Source organism: Seriola lalandi, unplaced genomic scaffold, assembly GCF_002814215.2.
Source record: "Seriola lalandi dorsalis isolate HSWRI2012SDOR001 ecotype SW California unplaced genomic scaffold, Sedor1 jcf7180002054767, whole genome shotgun sequence".
Taxonomy (NCBI): Eukaryota; Metazoa; Chordata; class Actinopteri; order Carangiformes; family Carangidae; genus Seriola; species Seriola lalandi.
The window spans coordinates 1,052,532-1,070,759 of NW_019525320.1; the positions used below are offsets into that span (position 1 = coordinate 1,052,532).

At 42.2% G+C, this 18,228-nt stretch overlaps 1 protein-coding gene across 9 annotated transcripts in view; it reads left to right on the forward strand.

The window, feature by feature from the left end:
* The first annotated feature begins 53 nt into the window (after positions 1-53).
* The window catches only part of LOC111668959 (cyclin-dependent kinase 17-like), a 36,824-nt gene continuing 18,649 nt past the window's right edge, over positions 54-18,228 (forward strand). For 4 of the 9 annotated variants that reach the window (XR_015438399.1, XM_087179016.1, XM_087179017.1 and 1 more), the window contains exons 1-3: positions 54-375; positions 6,064-6,223; positions 8,859-9,023. Coding sequence is in view for 7 of the 9 variants with exons in the window: in XM_087179016.1 (XP_087035142.1) it covers positions 6,094-6,223; positions 8,859-9,023 (295 nt within the window). In the remaining 2 variants the exon portion in view is untranslated. Of the gene's footprint in view, positions 376-6,063; positions 6,224-8,858; positions 9,024-14,323; positions 14,706-14,731; positions 15,494-18,228 lie in introns of those variants that run through there. The other 5 variants (XM_087179019.1, XM_087179021.1, XM_023425139.2 and 2 more) reach the window with 5 other exon arrangements.

Sequence of the window (18,228 nt, forward strand, 5' to 3'; positions counted from 1 at the left end):
TACACATACACATACACACACATACACACACCCCTTGCGGTGTTTTCCGGGATCACGCCACTGCTTCCACTTGGGATCCACACAGCAGCAGCGATATGGCTGATCATCACCGGACGGGACGGTGCCGATTATAAGCGAAAGTAGAGACAAATAATGCACTATTATAGGCCAACTATGCAGTCATCAAGGCGCGGGGACATTGCGACACACCGTAAAACACAGGGATAAGAGTTATCCGACTGGGTATAGGCAAATCTGGTGTGTTTTACAGCAAAGTAGTTGGAGGAAGTTGTCGCAGTGGATTCATCCCAGCGTGCTGCCAGGATTACCATACACAAGTGGAACAATAGTCTCCTGCAGCAGAAACACTAGCAGGTCAGTGGCAGCGGTGTTTTTGTTTGTTTATGTTGAACCCGTCTTCACCCCATGTTTTGATCCTGTAGCTAATGTCAATGCTGGGACAACAAGCCACGATAACCATGTTTGTCCTATCACCTGACATTGCAGGTGGAATTAATTTTTGAATCGTTAAAACGAAGGTATTTGGTGGTTTTGACTGGGTTAATATTGCGTTTGTGTGCGTCTATGTTTAAGTTAATGTGGCCACAATCCGGATCACAGTGGGGATATCTAACTGACACCGTAGCAGATAAAAAAGGGTAAATAACGATAAGGGCACCTTATACCGACTCAATTGTAGCAACGTGCTTTAAATCTAACAGGATTCAAATATACCAGATGATATGAATGCGAATTTAAAACGTATAAATAGTCTCCGAGTTTATCCCAATCCTATTTCCATAGAGTTTCAGAGCCGGCCGGATGGCTGTGCAACTTTTTCTTTGCCCTGACTGACTCTCCTCCTCCCGGATACTTCCGTCAGGAAAACACGGGGAGAGAAGAACTGACCGAAAACGTAAAAGGCCTGTAAGGTTGAGGAATCTCTTTCTCAGTCAGGCCAGACACGAACCGCAGCGTATTTAGTTTGAGTCCCGTGATATTTATCGTCCGGCCGCTTGCTGCTCACTTATGTGCGCCCAGGCTGCAGTCATGTCGAGTTACATGGGATATTGTCAGGACTCTCGCTCGTCCGCAAATGTGACAGTCCAGTCCCTCGGTCCTGCAGTGTTGTCGATAACCTCGTGGATGTTTCCCGAAGGCAAGCCGTGTATTAACACCATAGCCTATAGGCTGAACAATTAATGCTAAAGCAAAAGCATGTCTATGAACAGTTAGTTTCTTAGCAGTGTGTTGGGGGTATCATTTAGCACTAAATTATTTAAGTCCATCTCAACGTGGGATGTCCAGATTGAGCATCATGCGCATCCGTCAATGCCTTTGCCCTTGTGTTGCACCCCAATCGAAACACCTAAATGATAATCCCAGACCAGAAGCCTAATAGTCCTGTGTTATTACAGTACACATTTTAAACCATATCTGTTTTATTATAATAATGACAACATTATTACAGTTTTGATAAGGACCTCGTTATACATTTTACAGTATTTGCAAACATCACACAGAATTCTATGACCTTTTTTCCGGGTGTTTTTTTACCGATTGGGATTTCCTTCATGGTCTTAACTTTAGCCCAGTCTAATGTCCTGAAACCAGTTACTGTGCCGTTACATAGGATGCACCTGCAAATGTGTCCTCTGGTTTGAATGTCACCCAGTTATAGCTACACTATTCTGTGGTCAAAAAGTTTATTAACCAGGAAAGGGTCTCACTGAGATCCAAATCTTCCAGCCACTAATTATAATCATGCATAATGATTACTCAGTTATCGCGCATTATAATGTACCAACTTTGGGTGGAATCATATGATGATTATATAATGTCTTTCTAAAGTTTGTTTATCCAAAACAAATTGTATACAAAATAGAGCTGTCACTAGATCAGATTGTAACCACTAGTTATCGCGGCCAAAAGAATTCAGAAAACAATATTATGGCGATATCTATGAAAGAAAAACACGCTATCACTCATACTAAACTTGTGAGTTTTTTCTCTTTTTTGGCGAATGAATTAGACTGAAATACTTGTACAAAAGTGTATAAAAAGAACATTTAAAATGGATAATGTAAAGGCAACCAGATTAAAACCCAATGCCTAACATCTGCCATCAGGAAATTAGTATATACATCAATACCAGTGCATCGTGACGCCCCTAAATATGGATGAAAAGTTTTGTTTGATGGAATATAGTAACAGAGCAGTAGAGCAGTAAAACACAGGCCATTATTGAACTAAAATCTTTTTATATGCAATTTTTTCATACATTTCCCATACCTGTAGTGGTAAAACGTCCATTTTAATATTGTGATATTGATTTCAGCCACATTATTCAACCCTAAGTGAAGTTATGGGAATATTCCTGCACTTTGTTTGACCTCTTTGAGCCAGATCTCTGCAAAATCGTAGCGGCAGACACTATTCTTATTATTCATTCATCTTCTTTCCATAATTTGCTCTTCTCATTGTACTGTGGAGATTTAGGTTAAGTGACAGAAGAGATACTGAGGAGGAGCCATTGGTTATCTGTTGGTTTAAATGTGTGCGTTTGTGTGGATATGTGTAGGATTCTGTAGTTGGGCAGATTTGTGCATTACTCATGCATCCTCAGGCTGCTGTGCCAAGCAGTGTTCGGAGTGCCACTGAGTGCCCGTTCCACTCTGCCACATTGTATGTGTGTGCATGCATGCGTATGATTCATGTTCCGCTGAATTACAGAAGAATGCTTGTTTGTTTTTGATGAAAAGGGGAGAAAGAGAGGTAGAGGAGGTAAGACAATATCTGGCTGAAACAAAATAATCCCTACAGGAGTGTGTTAAACATGCAGCTAGCTAATGTTGGTGTATGGCATGTGGATACTGTAGACTCCTATAGGTCCTCAAGTCCATTCATTCTTTTGCCCCAAGAGGCATAACTGGCAGAGGGATCTCAGAGCCAGGCTCGAAAGAATTGCAGGCTGCAATGTTGTGTGACATTCCAAGCACTGGAGGGCTGGAAGTTTTTTTTACTCTGTGTGTGTGTGTGTGTGTGTGTGTGTGTGTGTGTGTGTGTGTGTGTGTGTGTGCGTGGGCGCACGCGTGTGTGTGTGTGCGTGTGTGTGTCCGTGTGCGCATGGGGAGGAGTGTAGAGTGGGGAGATAGAGAGATGAGAATTGTGAATTCTCAGCTTTTCGCCTCTCTCGGTTTCCTTTATTCGTCTCTTCACCTCAGAGACAGAAACTGCGGTTTCAGCCTGGGCCTGTAACCTAGCAACCCAAATGGTGTGTGTCTTGAATAAATCAGACTGTGTTCCTCCTCTGTCCTCCTCAGGGGTGTGTCAGTTCACCTCACCTCTGTGCTACCACATCCATGCAACCACCCACACACATATGTGGAAACAGACAGCTCACAGACACGCAACAATAACTTAGTACAAAGTTGGAGAGGATCTTATTTCTTGTATCAACTTTCTATTAACCTTGTGAACTCCTCAACAGCGCACTGTACTGGTTTCAAACAGAACTAAAACTTGTAAAGCTTGTAGTGGCTACGTAGGAGTGAGAGCGGCCTCCGTCATCTGGAGTGTGTCCCTCCATTTAGTGGGAGTTATGTATCAGAGCTGTTTGTGGTTTGCTGGGTGTCTGGTGAGTGTGGCCTGCACATGCTGCAGCCTGGAGCCGCATGTCTCGTCCCACTCACTGATGTGCCTCTGCCAACCTCTTCACATTGCCACGTCCATCTGCACCAGGCAGGACTCAACATCCAACGCACATTCATCATACTTTTTTTACACTTTTTTTTTTCTTTAGTTGACCAATACATATACAGTTCTAAAACACCCTGGAAATGTCTTACTCGATGTTTAAGTCTTCTACTAAATGTGACCTAGTTTACTTTATTTGCACAAGATAAAGTTGAAGCAGGATAGCAAAGATTTAAACATAAGTTCATATTGCCTCACAACTTATATAGAATGTAATTAAAAGCAACTTTAATGGAGTTATAAGGCAGAAATGTTTGTGTTTTTCTGGCATTTCATGAGCAATTTTTAAAAAGAAAATGAAAAAGGTTTATAATTCAAATAGAATTTTATTAGTTTTATTTTTTCTTTAAAATATATGTTCTTATTTTGTGTAGCTGTTTACAGGACAGTCTACACCTTAGTTCATCATAGTATAATTAAAGTTGGATATCTTACCTACATACATAATATACAGTGGCACCCTGAAGTGTTTCCCTCTATGAGCTGCTGGGTAATGAGATTCCCACTGCATTATTGTTTGGGCTAATTCAACAGAGATAAGATGAAGACTGTGAAATTAGTCTGTGTGTGTGTGTGTGCATGGATTGGGTGCAAGCGTAACTGTGTGTTAATGATAACACCAGTATGTATTTATCTGGGTAATAAGGAGTGCATTATATTATCAGCTATTCTCACTAATGTGAGTCATTTATTCCTGAAAATTCATGGATGACGGAGGCAAGGTTGCATGAGGAGAACCCAATCTACTTGTCGACACATGTTCACATCTTCTCTACTGAAGTCTGGGAAAACATGCAAATGAGGGGGGAGGGAGATTCGTTCCATACTGATAATCCATGGGTGACGGATGATATGAAATGAATGTGAGATGCTCTCCTTTCACTCTTTTGTTCCCTTCTTTAACTTTTTTTTTCATCTTGGAGGAACGCCTCCGGCTGAGGTGCAAACCGCATCCAACTGGGCTCATGTAAATTGGCACAGGCAATGTTGTTAGCAATGGATACTCGCCTAAACGCATCTTCTAGTGAAATAAAGCCAGTCGTCCTGAATGAGGATCACTGGGTTTGAATTCCCTCAGAGCACTGGCTGTCTCTAATAGGCCTGAAAGACTGAGAGCCTGAAAGGATGAATGGCTTTTGTTGAAGCCTCCAAGGTTGGACACAAAGAGAAAGGCAGTGGGTGCCGTGTGTGTTTGTGTGTCAGTGTGTGTGTGTGTGTGTGTGTGTGTGTGTGTGTGTGTGTGTGTGTGTGCGCGCTAGTGCATGTCAGCTCCTGAGCCCTTATGGGTTAGATAGAAGGAGCAGGAAGTGGAAGAGAGACAGAAATATTCTGCCATAGCTGCCTCTACCTCCAGGCCGGTAAAGCAGAACACGACACACAAAGTGACTTCAACACACACTTATGCAAACACACGCACATACTGTACATACACACATAAACCAGATTTTAAATGTCTGCTGAGGGGCACTCAACACAACAATATATAACTTTGAAAGCTTACTGACGTCAAGAGGTATGCACACCATTGAATATGAAGAGCACTTTGCTGGAAAAATAATATGTGCTTTTCCCCTAATTTCTGTTAAGGACGGGATGCTTCTCTCTCTTGTTACAACATATATAGCAGCGCTGTGTTGGGTTGTTGTCACTTGACCCTAGCTTCGGTTGGACTATTGTAGAATCAATGTGTGTATAGATTATGAAGAACTTAATTCTTGTGTCATAATAATCTTGGCTGCCATTTTCGCATAAGAAAATACTGTAGATGTATACAGTAGTTTGTTTATGTCATTATTGATGGCTGATTGAAGAGCCAATGAAATATGTGTCAATCACAGCTTATCTGTTCTCGTCTGAAACCTCTGGGGAGCTGCACAGTCAGCCATTTACATGTTTTTTTGGACATTTTTTTTTGTTTGTTGCTCTCTTTCTCTCTCTGTCTCTGTCTTTCTCTCTCTCTCTCTCTTTCTCCCTCTCTCTCTCTCTCTCTCTCTGTGTCTCTCTGGGCTTGTCTCTCTCTCATTTTGTGTCTTTTATTCTGCAATGTTTGCACTTGGGATACATAACAATGAGAACACACGCTGCGTGAGCAAACACAATCATCGGGAGCCCAAAGAACTGTAGAAAATGCGCAGAGGCTGCACTGCAGTAGTTTCACTGTACAATGAAGATTAACGTGGCAGTGTGGATCTATCTGTCAATGGTTATAATGAGAACAATGTCCATGATTATGATGATTGGGATGCAGGTGGTGCTGATGATGATGGTGATAATGATGATGTTGGTGGTTGTCCCCCTCTTCCTCAGCCTGTGGGCCCCTGTGGTGTGGCTGAGAAGATGGACAGGATGAAGATAATCAAGCGGAGGCTGTCCATGTCTCTACGCAGCGCTCGGCCCGTTGATGACTCCCTGTCCGAACTGGCAGAACAGATGGCCTTGGACGAGCCAACTGCAGCCAGAGACAATGGTGAGACACGTGAACTAGTGCACTGACACGCAGGTATACACAAGCACCTCAGCAGATGCTGTCACACAAGCATACAGTATGAAAGAGGGCGCTCATTTCAAACTTCACGGCTCACATGCACCATGTTCATTGTATCTCCATCTGAATACAGTCACTCAGTTCATAACTGAAGAAACAGAAGTGAGCGGGGTAGGCACGGATGCGTTGTCATTATGACGAAGAGTATTTGTATCACCTCCATAACCCTCTTGGGAGTCACACAGTGATTAGTTTGAGTCCAGCATCTGTCAAGGCTAGTGTTTTACCACACAGGAGCTGGAAAACCACATTATTAAAGAGCAGTTTCTTATGCGCTCCAACAGTTCATGACCTCAAGTCTTCATTTGGAGCTTTTTAGCAACACGAGGAAGCATTAACTGATTTAGTGGTTTACAAACGAGGGTGTACTTGTAGTCAAAATAGAGGTCGTAACCGATCATTGCAGGAGATGCATGAAACATTAAGCAAAATTATGGCAGAGAATATTGCACTGTCCCCCTCACTTGGGTATCTTCAGTTTATATTGAAATACTCCCTAAAATAATAGCAACATTTCATAAACAGTATGTGGCCATTTTTCAAAATTTTTTGTGTGTTAATATGTATTGTGTGCATTGCTCTCATGAAGCAATATAGACATGGAAACCCACACACATACCTGAGCTTTTCAGCCTACTGGAGCCAGCGTAACCATCATCATCTTCACCTCATCATCAGCTTTGTCACCATTGCTTCACTGTTCACTTTACTTCATTAGTTAATCTTCAAGGCTTACAGCAGTAGTATACTGGGAATGCATTTGAATTCACAAAGCTTTGTTTTGAATTCAGATACATTAATTTGTCTATTCACATGGGCAAAAGGAGCGAGCAAAAAGCATTGTCATTCTTGAGTGCCATCTGGTGGCCATCTTCCAGGACTGCAGGTCCCATTCTTGAGAAATCAGAGATCTCACCTGACACAAACATTATGTGAGTGTGATCAGTCTTTGTGTGTGTTCACATCTTTATCTTGCTCTCAGGCAGAAACCGGGCCAGAACATAGACTGAGGGAGGTTGCCTGTGTCTCAGCAGACGCTTTTTGTCTCAGAGAAAAAGAAAAAGAAAAGACAGACAGAAAGTGAGAATAAAAAAAAGTTTCACCGTCCAAATATAGCTGTGCTGTGTTTTAGGCTAGAGGTGTCGGCTGTCTTACAGTTTGGATGCAAGGAGTGTTGTTTGTTGTTGCTGTTATTCCAGCTACTGAGTTGCAACATCCACATCTTCACTTGATTAATTTCAATCTCTGCCATCTCTCTCCTCCTCCTCCTCCTATTTTTACTTCCCTGTATTTCGTCTTTAATAGCTCAAGCGCTGTGGAGTACATTTTCAGTGGGCGCAGGGAGCAAGGAAGAGAGTGGGACTGGGATGGAGGAAGTGATGTAGAGGATGAGGAGAGATACATTAAACTTTAACTAGTGCTATACATCTTTTACTTGTCATTTCTCTTGCCCTTTTCTCTTGCTGTTTCACCCTCCCGACCCCCACGTCTCTATACATCTTAGTCAGACTGTGCAAAAGAGTGGTAAAAACATCCCTCACATTTTTCAGAGTGCTAATTAGAAACGATGTTGAAGCTGGCGCTGCCCTCATATCTGTTCCTCCACTGTGTTCTTGGATGACTTGCTGGAGGTGAGAGACTGGAAGGGAATCATGTGAAGATTTTAGGGGAACATTAAGCCCTAATGCTTGGGGATCAGAGTGGAATTTTCACTACAATGTGTAGGAAATGAGGGATTATTTAAAAGATAGGAGATGTGACGTGTGGGCTGCCATCCACATTCTGCGAAAAGGATTCATTAATTCTAATGAATATAAAAGAAAGGTGACGATGCATGCATGCCAACAGGGTGTTCCCCACATTTGCAAGGGATGTGGTTATGGTATTTTGCTTTGAAAAAGCCATTTTGTTGTCCATAAACTTAACTTTGGCCCACTGACTTGAATTTAATTAGCTGAATATCTATTCTAGCCCTTCCATCTGTGATTTGGTTACTCCCTTATCTCTGTGGCCTGTTTCCTCTTGATCAGTCTGTGACTCAACATATTTTCCACTATGCATGCCTCATGCCTTATACACTTTCCATGAGTATTGCTTTTACTCTGTGTCATGATGGTCCCTCTTCTAACATGAGTACAGCAGCTGTATGTATTCCCACCCTTTTATCTATCACTACTACATATTGTACTGTTCCTACATGTTCTACTACCTTTCTGTGTCTGGTCTCTGTGTGACCTTGTGTCATCTCTTTTCCTCTTTCTATTTTTCTCCTGTTCCCTCCTACAATTCCTGTCATCTGCCTGCTTCTATTTTGCTGCTTCTGTTCCCTCTCCTCTGCTATTCTTCAACCTTCATCTTTCACTCTCTCACTCTCTCTTTTTTCCTTGCCCTGCTTTTTCTTGTTTTGACCTCTTTCTCCTCTCACTTATTTGTCAACCTGCTGTCCTTCTGAGCTTTCTCTTCTCTTTCTCGCTTTCTCTGGACCTCTCTTCTTTTTTTTTTTTACCCCTTCGTCTTCTCCCACTCCCTGGCTGTCCGTCTCCATCATGTGTCTCAGAGCCCATGGTGGTGTGTGCCATGCACCCTCCCGCCTCCCATAGTGCTCCCTCCTTCCTGCGTCAATACGCTGGTCATCTGGGCCGCACCGCCCTGCGCAGAGAACCAGGTGGGGGGCTGGAAAGAGACAGAGCGTACCTGAGCCTGCACAGAACTGGATCTCTGGGTACACACACACACACATACATTTAAACAGTGATGTATGAATGCAACCGTGAGCACACAAAAACCATACACTACGTATTAAGTGAACTGGTTCAATTCCAAATGTCTGTATATTGAGTTTGGAAAATTAAACCAAAGCCTGGAGCACATTATGCCAGAATTCAGCCAGAAATATTTATGCCAGAAGTCGGTCAAGGAGTCATTTAAAACAAACTAATGGTGGAAAATAACTAAGTCCATTAACTCAATTACTCTTCTTAATATTGAATTAATTTTGATTTGTTTGTACTGCACTTGAGTTCTTTGAGTCCATTTTGCCCCTCCTGCTTCTATATTTGAGGGATACTAGAACACCATCCATTCTGAACACTACTGCCACCTGTGGGTGGAAAAATCACACACACACTCACACACTCACACACACACAAACACACACTGTACTGCACTTGTGTGTGTGCGTGTACATATGTGGGTTTTCAGTGAGTGTAAAACTGTATCTACAAACACAACTTGGCTATCCTCCCAACATTTACTACGAATTTGGGAGGCTAAAACTCTAATGACCTTAATCCAACATACACAAACACACACATTCACATGTTCACATCACGCTCACAGATTCACTTTTTCCCTCTGTCTGTCTGCATTATGTAATGGAACGTGTGGTCCGTGGCTCTATGGATTCCAGTAATCTCATTTCCCACTGTGGCAGAATGGCTCATATCAGGAGCAGTGGGACAGAGTGAGCGAGTGAAAGCCAAGGATGGAGAAAAAAAGACCTGGATGCCGGATAGGTTTAGAATGATATGGAGCTTAGAAAACAGCAAGACATTTATTTATGGTGGACTGAGCGATAGAGAGGGAGAAATGAAAAGTACAGATGAAAGGAGGGAGTGACAGACAGAGTGTTCCACAATGGGTCCTTCAAGAGTCATATTAGCTTTGTACCCTGTATCCCCCGAGTCCTTGGCTGCATGAACTGGAGGTAGACCACAACGAGACTCCTTGCTTTCACTGAACTCTGGCTGACAAGAGAACTAGTCTTGTAACAGTAGCTCACAGGGAATATGATAAGAATGGATGATCCCTGTAAAGAAATAGTGACAGCAACATTAGAATGGGTATTGTTTGAAGACTTTCAGTACTACTGCTAATATGATCTCTGTGTCCAATATCAAAACAATACATTTTTGATTCCTTACTTTGACAAGTATGAAAATGTTTTTCTACAAAAACCTTTTTTCCATTTAACAAAAGAAGCCAAAGTTCTCAAATGTTAGATGTTGTTGAAACACACAAAAAGAACTGCACAAGAACTTTGCTTAAATACAACTCAAATACAATAGTCTATCTGATCACAGAATAAAGAAATTATAGTACAAATGTACTCAGACACTTGATGGCTTTCAGTGGTTGCTACCAAAAAAGTATTGATGCTCTATCCAGCCCTGCAGCAGCAGCAGCAACAGTGCCAGTACAACGATAAAAGGATGCAGCCATTGCTAAAAGGGAAGGAGTTAATGTCGCACATTAAACATGACAAATGTTAGAACATAAGAACGTACCAAAGCCGAGATTAAGGAAAAAATCTATATATATCATTGTGTTTGGGTTTGTTGATTACCATCACTAGATAGTTACATTTAAAATAGAGATAGAGAGCCTGACTGACACTGGATTTTACACAGTACTGTAATCAATAATCAGCAATCATATAATAATATTTTAAGTTAGAGTTAAGCATAAGGATCGGTTACATTTGTTCATTCAAGAATTGTGACCAAGACATTTTATAATCAGTCTAGTGGACTAACTTGGTTTTTGTGTACTCCTAATGGAGAAATACCAGTTATATGTAGAAATATGTGAACGTACCGGTCTTTAGCCCACAGTCTGTTGGTGTGGCTTCAAGTCCACAGCTGTCTCTGAGCTCAGAAAAGCCCTAAAAAGGACACAGCTTAACTCAGACCCTAGAATAGATGCTATTCTATTATTAAAATCTTGATAAGGTGTAGTTTGAAATGTTAAGAGCTACACTGTGTGAGTGTGCATGTGTATGTGTTTCCCACTGGTTGGTCTCGCTGACTCACTGTGCGCCACTCAGCAGTCAGAGCACGTCGCACCCTTTAATAGAGCGACATGATGATGCAATCTCTCTTTCCTGCTGCACTAAAGAGATTACCCACCCTTTCTCTCTCTCCTCTCTCTGTCTTTTTCTAACTTGGCTCTATCTGTCCATAGGAAAATTCAATTAAATGCATTTTTCATCTGTATAAGTGGCCTTGACTGCTGGGTTATGTGTGTATGTTCAGACGTGTTTGGCCGGTAGCCAGAGCCAGAGAGCTTTTACTGGTTTGTGATTCATCTGTTGCTAACTGGGCCAACAACCACTCCCACCACACTGTACTTACAGTCAGGAAAGACGAACACTGCACTCCTCGTTTTCACTTTTCACCACTACCTCATCTCTCTCTGCTGAGGATTAGTCGGCCTTCCTGTCTGTTTTACTGAGAGAGAGATCGCTGCTGAAAAGCTGCCTACTCTTCTCAAAACCTGTCGCAGGCTTCTATTTCTGATACTGTCACAGATGTCTCTTCTCCTTCTTTTCTCTCCTCAGTCTCTGTATCTATCTCTTTCTCACCACATACATAGAAATGCTATATTTAAACTCCAGATAAAACCAGAATGGGGAAAAAAGATGGAAAGCTTTTCAGAGCAGCCTTATCTCTCCCTGTGTATTGTACACCATGAGAGACCTTGTCTGTGCGAGGGATTTAATGTTATGCATTAACGCTGCATTAATCGCTGTAGCCCTCTCCCTCTCTCCCTACACTCTTAGCCATCCATTTGCTCTCACTAACTCTCTTCACTCCCAGTCTGGGTTTAATGAGAACAATGGAGTGGACTCCTTTTTATGTAGTTGGTCTTGTAAGCTTTTATGTGTGTTAGGGCGCCTTGCTTGAGGCTAAAGGAAGATGTTACTAAAGAATGCTGGTGGTTTTCAGAGCTATATAGGAAAGAGAGGAGGGGGCGAGGAGTTTGGGACCAGCACATACGGAGCTGGTAGTTTACAGTAGGCACTCTGGTCCCAGTAATTGAATAATAAGATTCCTTAGATGCAGATAAAAGGTTTAGAGGTAATTACTGCAGTCTAAATTCTCCCTCCCTCCAGCCCTGTGTGTGTTTCTCTTTGCGTGCATCCTCCTCAGGGATGTTATATGCACTTTGATTTTTATTGTCTCACTAGTCTGGAGTTGGACTGTGGTATTTATGGAGAACGAAAATGATAAAAACAGTATATTTTAATTGGAATTTCAAATGTAGCCAAGCAAACATGGCAATAAAGATGTTTAAAACATGGTGGCAATAAAACGTGACAGTGAAAAAGACCTTGAAGGGAGTGAGAGGCTGTGTGGCGGTGGCTGGAGAGCAAGAGAGAAATCTTTGGTATACAGTAGCACTGTGAATATAAAGAGACAGGGAGACAGTGATGAGTGAAGGGTTGATTGGGCGAGCTTTTGTCCTTGGTGTTTAAAACAGCCTGAAGCTCAAGGACGCAGCACTCTACATCAATATATGTCTGCCATTGCATTGTAAATGAGCATTATTCTTCATAGTCTTCAAATATTTATTTTAATAAACCTTCCACACCTAGCTAGTTTAAAAATGTTTTCAGATGTGTTAAGTGTACAATATGCCAAGGATCTCACATATATACTTATCTAAGCCAATTATACCGTTACATCTTGGCTGCCAAGTATGGTTGTGTGTTTCTGTAAGCAGTCTTATAATTAGTGCATCATTATTGACATGTAGGGTGTTAGCCTCTCTTCGTGAGTGAGTTTTGTTAGTTAAGCCTACAAGACAACCTGATTATTGACATGAAGGGAGAGGTGAGGTTTTTCTCTTGCAGTAGCCGAACACATTTCAAGAGCAGTTTCTTTTTACAGTGTTAATCTTTGAGAAATTCATGAGGAAAAATGGCATTTAATACTTTATCTTGATGACATTTTTGGATGCAGCCATTCAAAGCATTTATGTTCTATTAACACTTTTTTTTGATGTTAGTTTCTATGGTGGCAAGGTCCACCGTTCCATAGGAAATATAGAGGGAAATATGCATTCAGCTAACACATTGGTGGTAGTTGGATCCAAAATACACATCCACTGGATTATCCGTCTGTAAAATTTTCCACAGTTGAATGGTCCTCTGCCTTTTTTTTTAGAAAAATATGCTTCCATCGGGCAATGTTTCTGAAGATTCTACTGAATAAAAGACTCACACTTTAAAGATGAAATAGACATTGGAACCCCCTTATTCAGATTGTTCCCTTTAGTAAAAGTAGCAGAACAATACTGAAGAAATGGTCCATTGCAAGTATAAACTCCTGAAATTTAAATTTTTAAAGTGAAAATTCATCAGCAACAATTTAACTTAAACTATTACAAGTAAAAGCAAACACTTCACAGAATAATTTAATAATGATTGCTTTTAAATAAATGTACCTGAGTAAAAAGCTTTATTAATCCCAAAGGGTTAATGCAAGTCGAGTGGATATGTTAAAAAAGTTGTACAGTATTTTAACAGTCAATCTTCAGCGTTGTGTTGCATCTAGAAAGAGATAACATTATTGTAGTAATGGGGCCTTGAAGCATGCTGGTTACACTACACACACACAGACTCTACTGCACGTTTCATTTGGATCTACACAAAGAAAACACAAGTATTTTCAAGTGCAGTAAAACATTCTAAAACATGAACACTTGCTCATCCTGGTGAATAGTTTGTGATTTCTGTAAGGAATGTAATTGTACATAGTCTGTACGCTCTGCAGGTGCATCAGACAGAGCCATGTATGTGTGTAGACTTAATAGGTGGCATGTATAGGAGAGAGTGTGTGTATGTGTGTATGAGTTGAGCATGAATAATGTCCTATGCTTGAGGTCCATCGGGAAGGGTGGAAGAAGAAAGAGAAAGAGGAAGGTAGAGAGAGTATGAAGCTAGGGTGCCGGAGGCGTCACTCAGAAGCCTTAGGGTTTCAATTTCTGCGGTAGACAGTGATAGGGATGAGGAGGCAGAGGGTGGAGAGGAGGCACGGAGCAAGAGAGAGGGAGAGAGAGAGAGAGAGAAGGCGAATGAGATAGAGCAGTAGAGACGGATTGCAAGGAAGAGGCTGATCAGGCAGAAAACGTTGTCATCGGCTCCTGAATAGAACGAGAGGAGGACTGTACTGTATATTCAACACCATCTCTAGACCCAGACAGAGATAGGCAGAGTGAGGGAGGGAGGGATCTTGGCGGGAGGTGGGAGAGAGAGGGAGAGCGAGAGATTGGTATCACATGAGAGAGGGGAGAGTAATAGCAAGGTGAAGGGTGGAAGCAGGAGGAGTAACAATATTGAAAGCACTGATAGGGGCGCCAGAGGCAAGGAGGGAGCAATCGAGAGAGGGAGAGCGGTACAACAGCCTGAATAGTGTGGTGTGCTGAATAACAGTGGAAGAACAGGGAGGACAAAGGGAGGAGTTCTGACAGAGAAGGAGGAAAAGAGGACAAAAGAAGACAACACTGGGCTGTAAATGACAAAGTTACCAGAAAGAGAATGCACAAGGAAGAGCTGGAAGCCAAAGAGGTCAGATAGTTGAACACCAGACAGATGAAAGTGTTTTTCTACCTGGACAGAGCTGTAAGTTTGGGTGTCTGTACTTGTGCCTGTGTGTGCGTATGTGTTCGGTGTGAATTATATAGAAGACAGAACACCTGTTATTTTTGAGATGATGGGGTGTAACAGTTTTCAGCTTGCGTGTGTTGGACCGTCTCTGCAGCATTTTGCCTACCTGCACAGTGTTTGACCTTCCTTAGTCAGCAAGCAGAGTGTGACTGCGGAGAGAGAAAGAGCAAGAAAGAGAGAGAGAGGGAGTGTCTACAGGAAAAACAGAGAGAGAGGGAGTGAGAGGGAGAGAGATAGAGAGAGAGAGTTAAAGTGGAGTAGTAGCCGAGGGAGTTGTTGCATTGTGATTAGTGTGCCTGTGCAGTCTGCACTGTCCTCCCAATGTAAGACCTGTGCTCTACTGCATGGGGTTCTCCTGGAGGTAAGGAGGCAGCCTAAAGCTACAGCTCCTAAAACCTGGGTCCCACCCAGACCGGTTGACTGGACACCAAGACTGAACTGAAATGGGCTCAACTCCTGGATTTTTTTTTAATTTTTTTTTTTATATAGCTCTTCGTGAAATGTAATTTAGAATTTTTATACACACTTTCAGCTGTAAAACTTTGAGTCCTCTGGAACAATGGATATGTCAGGCAATCCCCAAGGGTGCTCTGCTCGTGCTCCCAGGGTGGGAGACGCTAAGTCTGGGGAGGCTAGAATGGGAGAGGGGACGAGAATGGGGGAGAGAGACACCCCGCTGAGGCTGTCACCTTTCCGTATGCTTCGGGTGCTGGACTCATGCCGTCCTCCAGGAAACCGTATTGGTGAGTCACATCACTGGCATCTTCATCATCAGGTTCATCTACATCCTGATCCTCCATTTCCTCAGATCCAGGTCCAAGAATATAGTGTTCTGATGACAGCAGTTTTTATAACAATATATAGAGTTTAATAGATTTAGGTAAAATATTGTTCAGTAGATGACACTGAAATTAATCCTACTTAGTGCCATTTAAAGTCTTAAAATAGTTGTATTCCCATTGCATTAACGCATGTAGAAAGTCTGTATTTACTGATTTCACTGTATGGGAGATGAAATAAAGATCAAACAAGTGTCCTGAGGTTTTATTAATTACAAAGAATTATGCTAAGTAGCTTTCTCTCAGAATCTGCTGATCCTACAACTTTGAACATCTTAAACTTATTAATTTGAAAAGATTATCTCCTTTATGTGGCTGGTTTAAAGATTAGAAATGCAGTGGGTTGGCCCAGGGCAGCGTGTGTGGTTATCTTCAGGGATCCCATGAACTCCTCAGGGAAGTTGAGAGTCCTTCAAGTTCTTCTTTTGAATTTTTTTATTCATTTGCATGTCAGCACAAAGACAGCAGTTTCTATGTTCCTGCCACTCATGCCAACATCAGACAGTATGGTGTCCCGTGCTTAGAAAGAGTTTGAGAAATCTTGGCCTAAGAGGAAAAATGGAGAAGTAAAGTTCAAAGCCTTGTAATAAACCAGTAACTATTAAATCTACCATTGCACCCTCGAGCAACGCATTGAACTCGATATCTGGCCTTGCAGAGTGAGGGCTTTTGACAAAAGAAATCCCAAGATTTCCATTACTCTTTGAAGGACTTCTGAAGTGAATCTTATACTTACTTTACTTCTCTTAACATCCTTTCCACTGGCTTTTCAATCATTTTCTGAGGCACTGCCAACTTTTGCCAGAGATGGATTTCCAGCTAAGTGGAGTATATGCAGAGTTGTTAAGGATATTTCTAAAAGCAGCCCACTCACTCTTCCAGACGCGCTAGCAGGGAGTCAGCAACCCTATGTAGGCCAGCCGGTCTCCACACAGGGAGGCAGGTGTAGCTCATGACATTTACTGTCTGCTCTTAGTCTGCTATGGAAATGGAGCAGAAAGAACCTGCAGGAGGCTTGAAAAAAGATCATCCCGTGTGATTCGGATGTTAGCGTGATTGTGCGTTTATTTTGAGAAGTGTATTGGAGAAGCCAGTGTATGACAGATCAATGCACATACTGCATATGTGAACAGAACATTTATCATATTATGTTGTTTTGGGGGGGTGGGGGGGTGGAATTTTCCTCCCAGCTCAGTCGACCGGTCTCATACACCCACATCTGCTTGGCTGTTTACGCAAACAGACAAGCTCAAGACCTCTCAGAAAGTGAGAGAGACCTGTGACATAATAGCAGCACTGGATACTCAACTCATCGTGATAGCGTGGTCATGTGTGTGCGTCTGTCAGTATGTAGATATCCTGGATCAATTTCCCCTCTCTCTGGTGTCAGTTACCTTGAGTTTAATGTTTCACCATCTGGGTTGTGAGGGTTGATTCCTGATATGACTACTCATTGCTCAGTTTTCCTACCAAGCTACTCTATATACAAACCCTGTATCCTTGTGTGTGCATTTGAGGCCACAGGCAGCTCATCAGGCTTGGAATTAAATTACTAAGAAACGGTTTACTAAGCATTTACACAGATGGATTGTGTCTGGGTTGTGTTGCTAATGAGCATATGCTGCTTTTGTCAACAGATAATTGGACCAGTGGACAGATGTAGGCTGAAATTATCATCTGGGATCTGTACAGGTAGTTGACTGTTTGTGTCAGTAAGAAAATCTCTGACACAATTCAAAGTTAGATTTAGTGTATAAATAGGTGAATGTTTACAGTAGGAAAACTTTTGCAGGAAGTACCCTGTCGGTCAGAGGATGACATACTGTCCATTACTGACAAATATTTTCAGGCCAGTGCATATTATATTGTGCTAGTAGCAGTGCTTAACATTTCAGAAATCCATTTTTCTCTCTAGGTTAAAAAAAGTAAAAAGAATACTGTGTTGAGAAAATTGTTTGCTCTGTCTTGATACGCTGCTCACGGAGTCCATATCGCATCGTTTCCATTTTAGTCTCAAGGCAGATTCCACTGATCAGCCTGCCTTTCTCAAATCCTAACCTTGACTACATGAAAGACACACATAAATGACCTAGAATCAGCCTGAGGTGGTGTTGCCCTGCTCTGCAGCTGACAGACAGTGCACCATAATAAATAGCTTTACCTATCTGGCCCTCAGTCGATTTATCTACAGCTGAGGTGTCACAGTCACTCAAGGGACTTATTTTTCTTTCTTCTTCACTTCTCACCAAAGCCATCTTCTCCCGATCTCCTAATCTTCCCTCCATCTCCCTGTTCTCTGCTGATGGTGGCTGTTTGAAGTGTAAACAGTAGATGATGGTAAAGTAAGATGTTACTAGCATAAAGGAGTGAGCTTTGACATCCGTCAAGTTCCTACCCCAAACACAAAACAAATGTGTGCACACACACGTACACACACGTACACGCACACTGACCACTCACACATACTGTATGTGCTGCACATGACCCAGCTTGAGAGTTATCAGGCATCATACAGCGAAGAGACCCTTCCCCCACATTTACTCACACACCACTGAAGGAGGCAGTCCTGTCTGCAGCACCGTGACTCATTAATCAGATGGATTCTGGGGGGGATGGAGGTGTGTGTGTGTGTGTGTGTG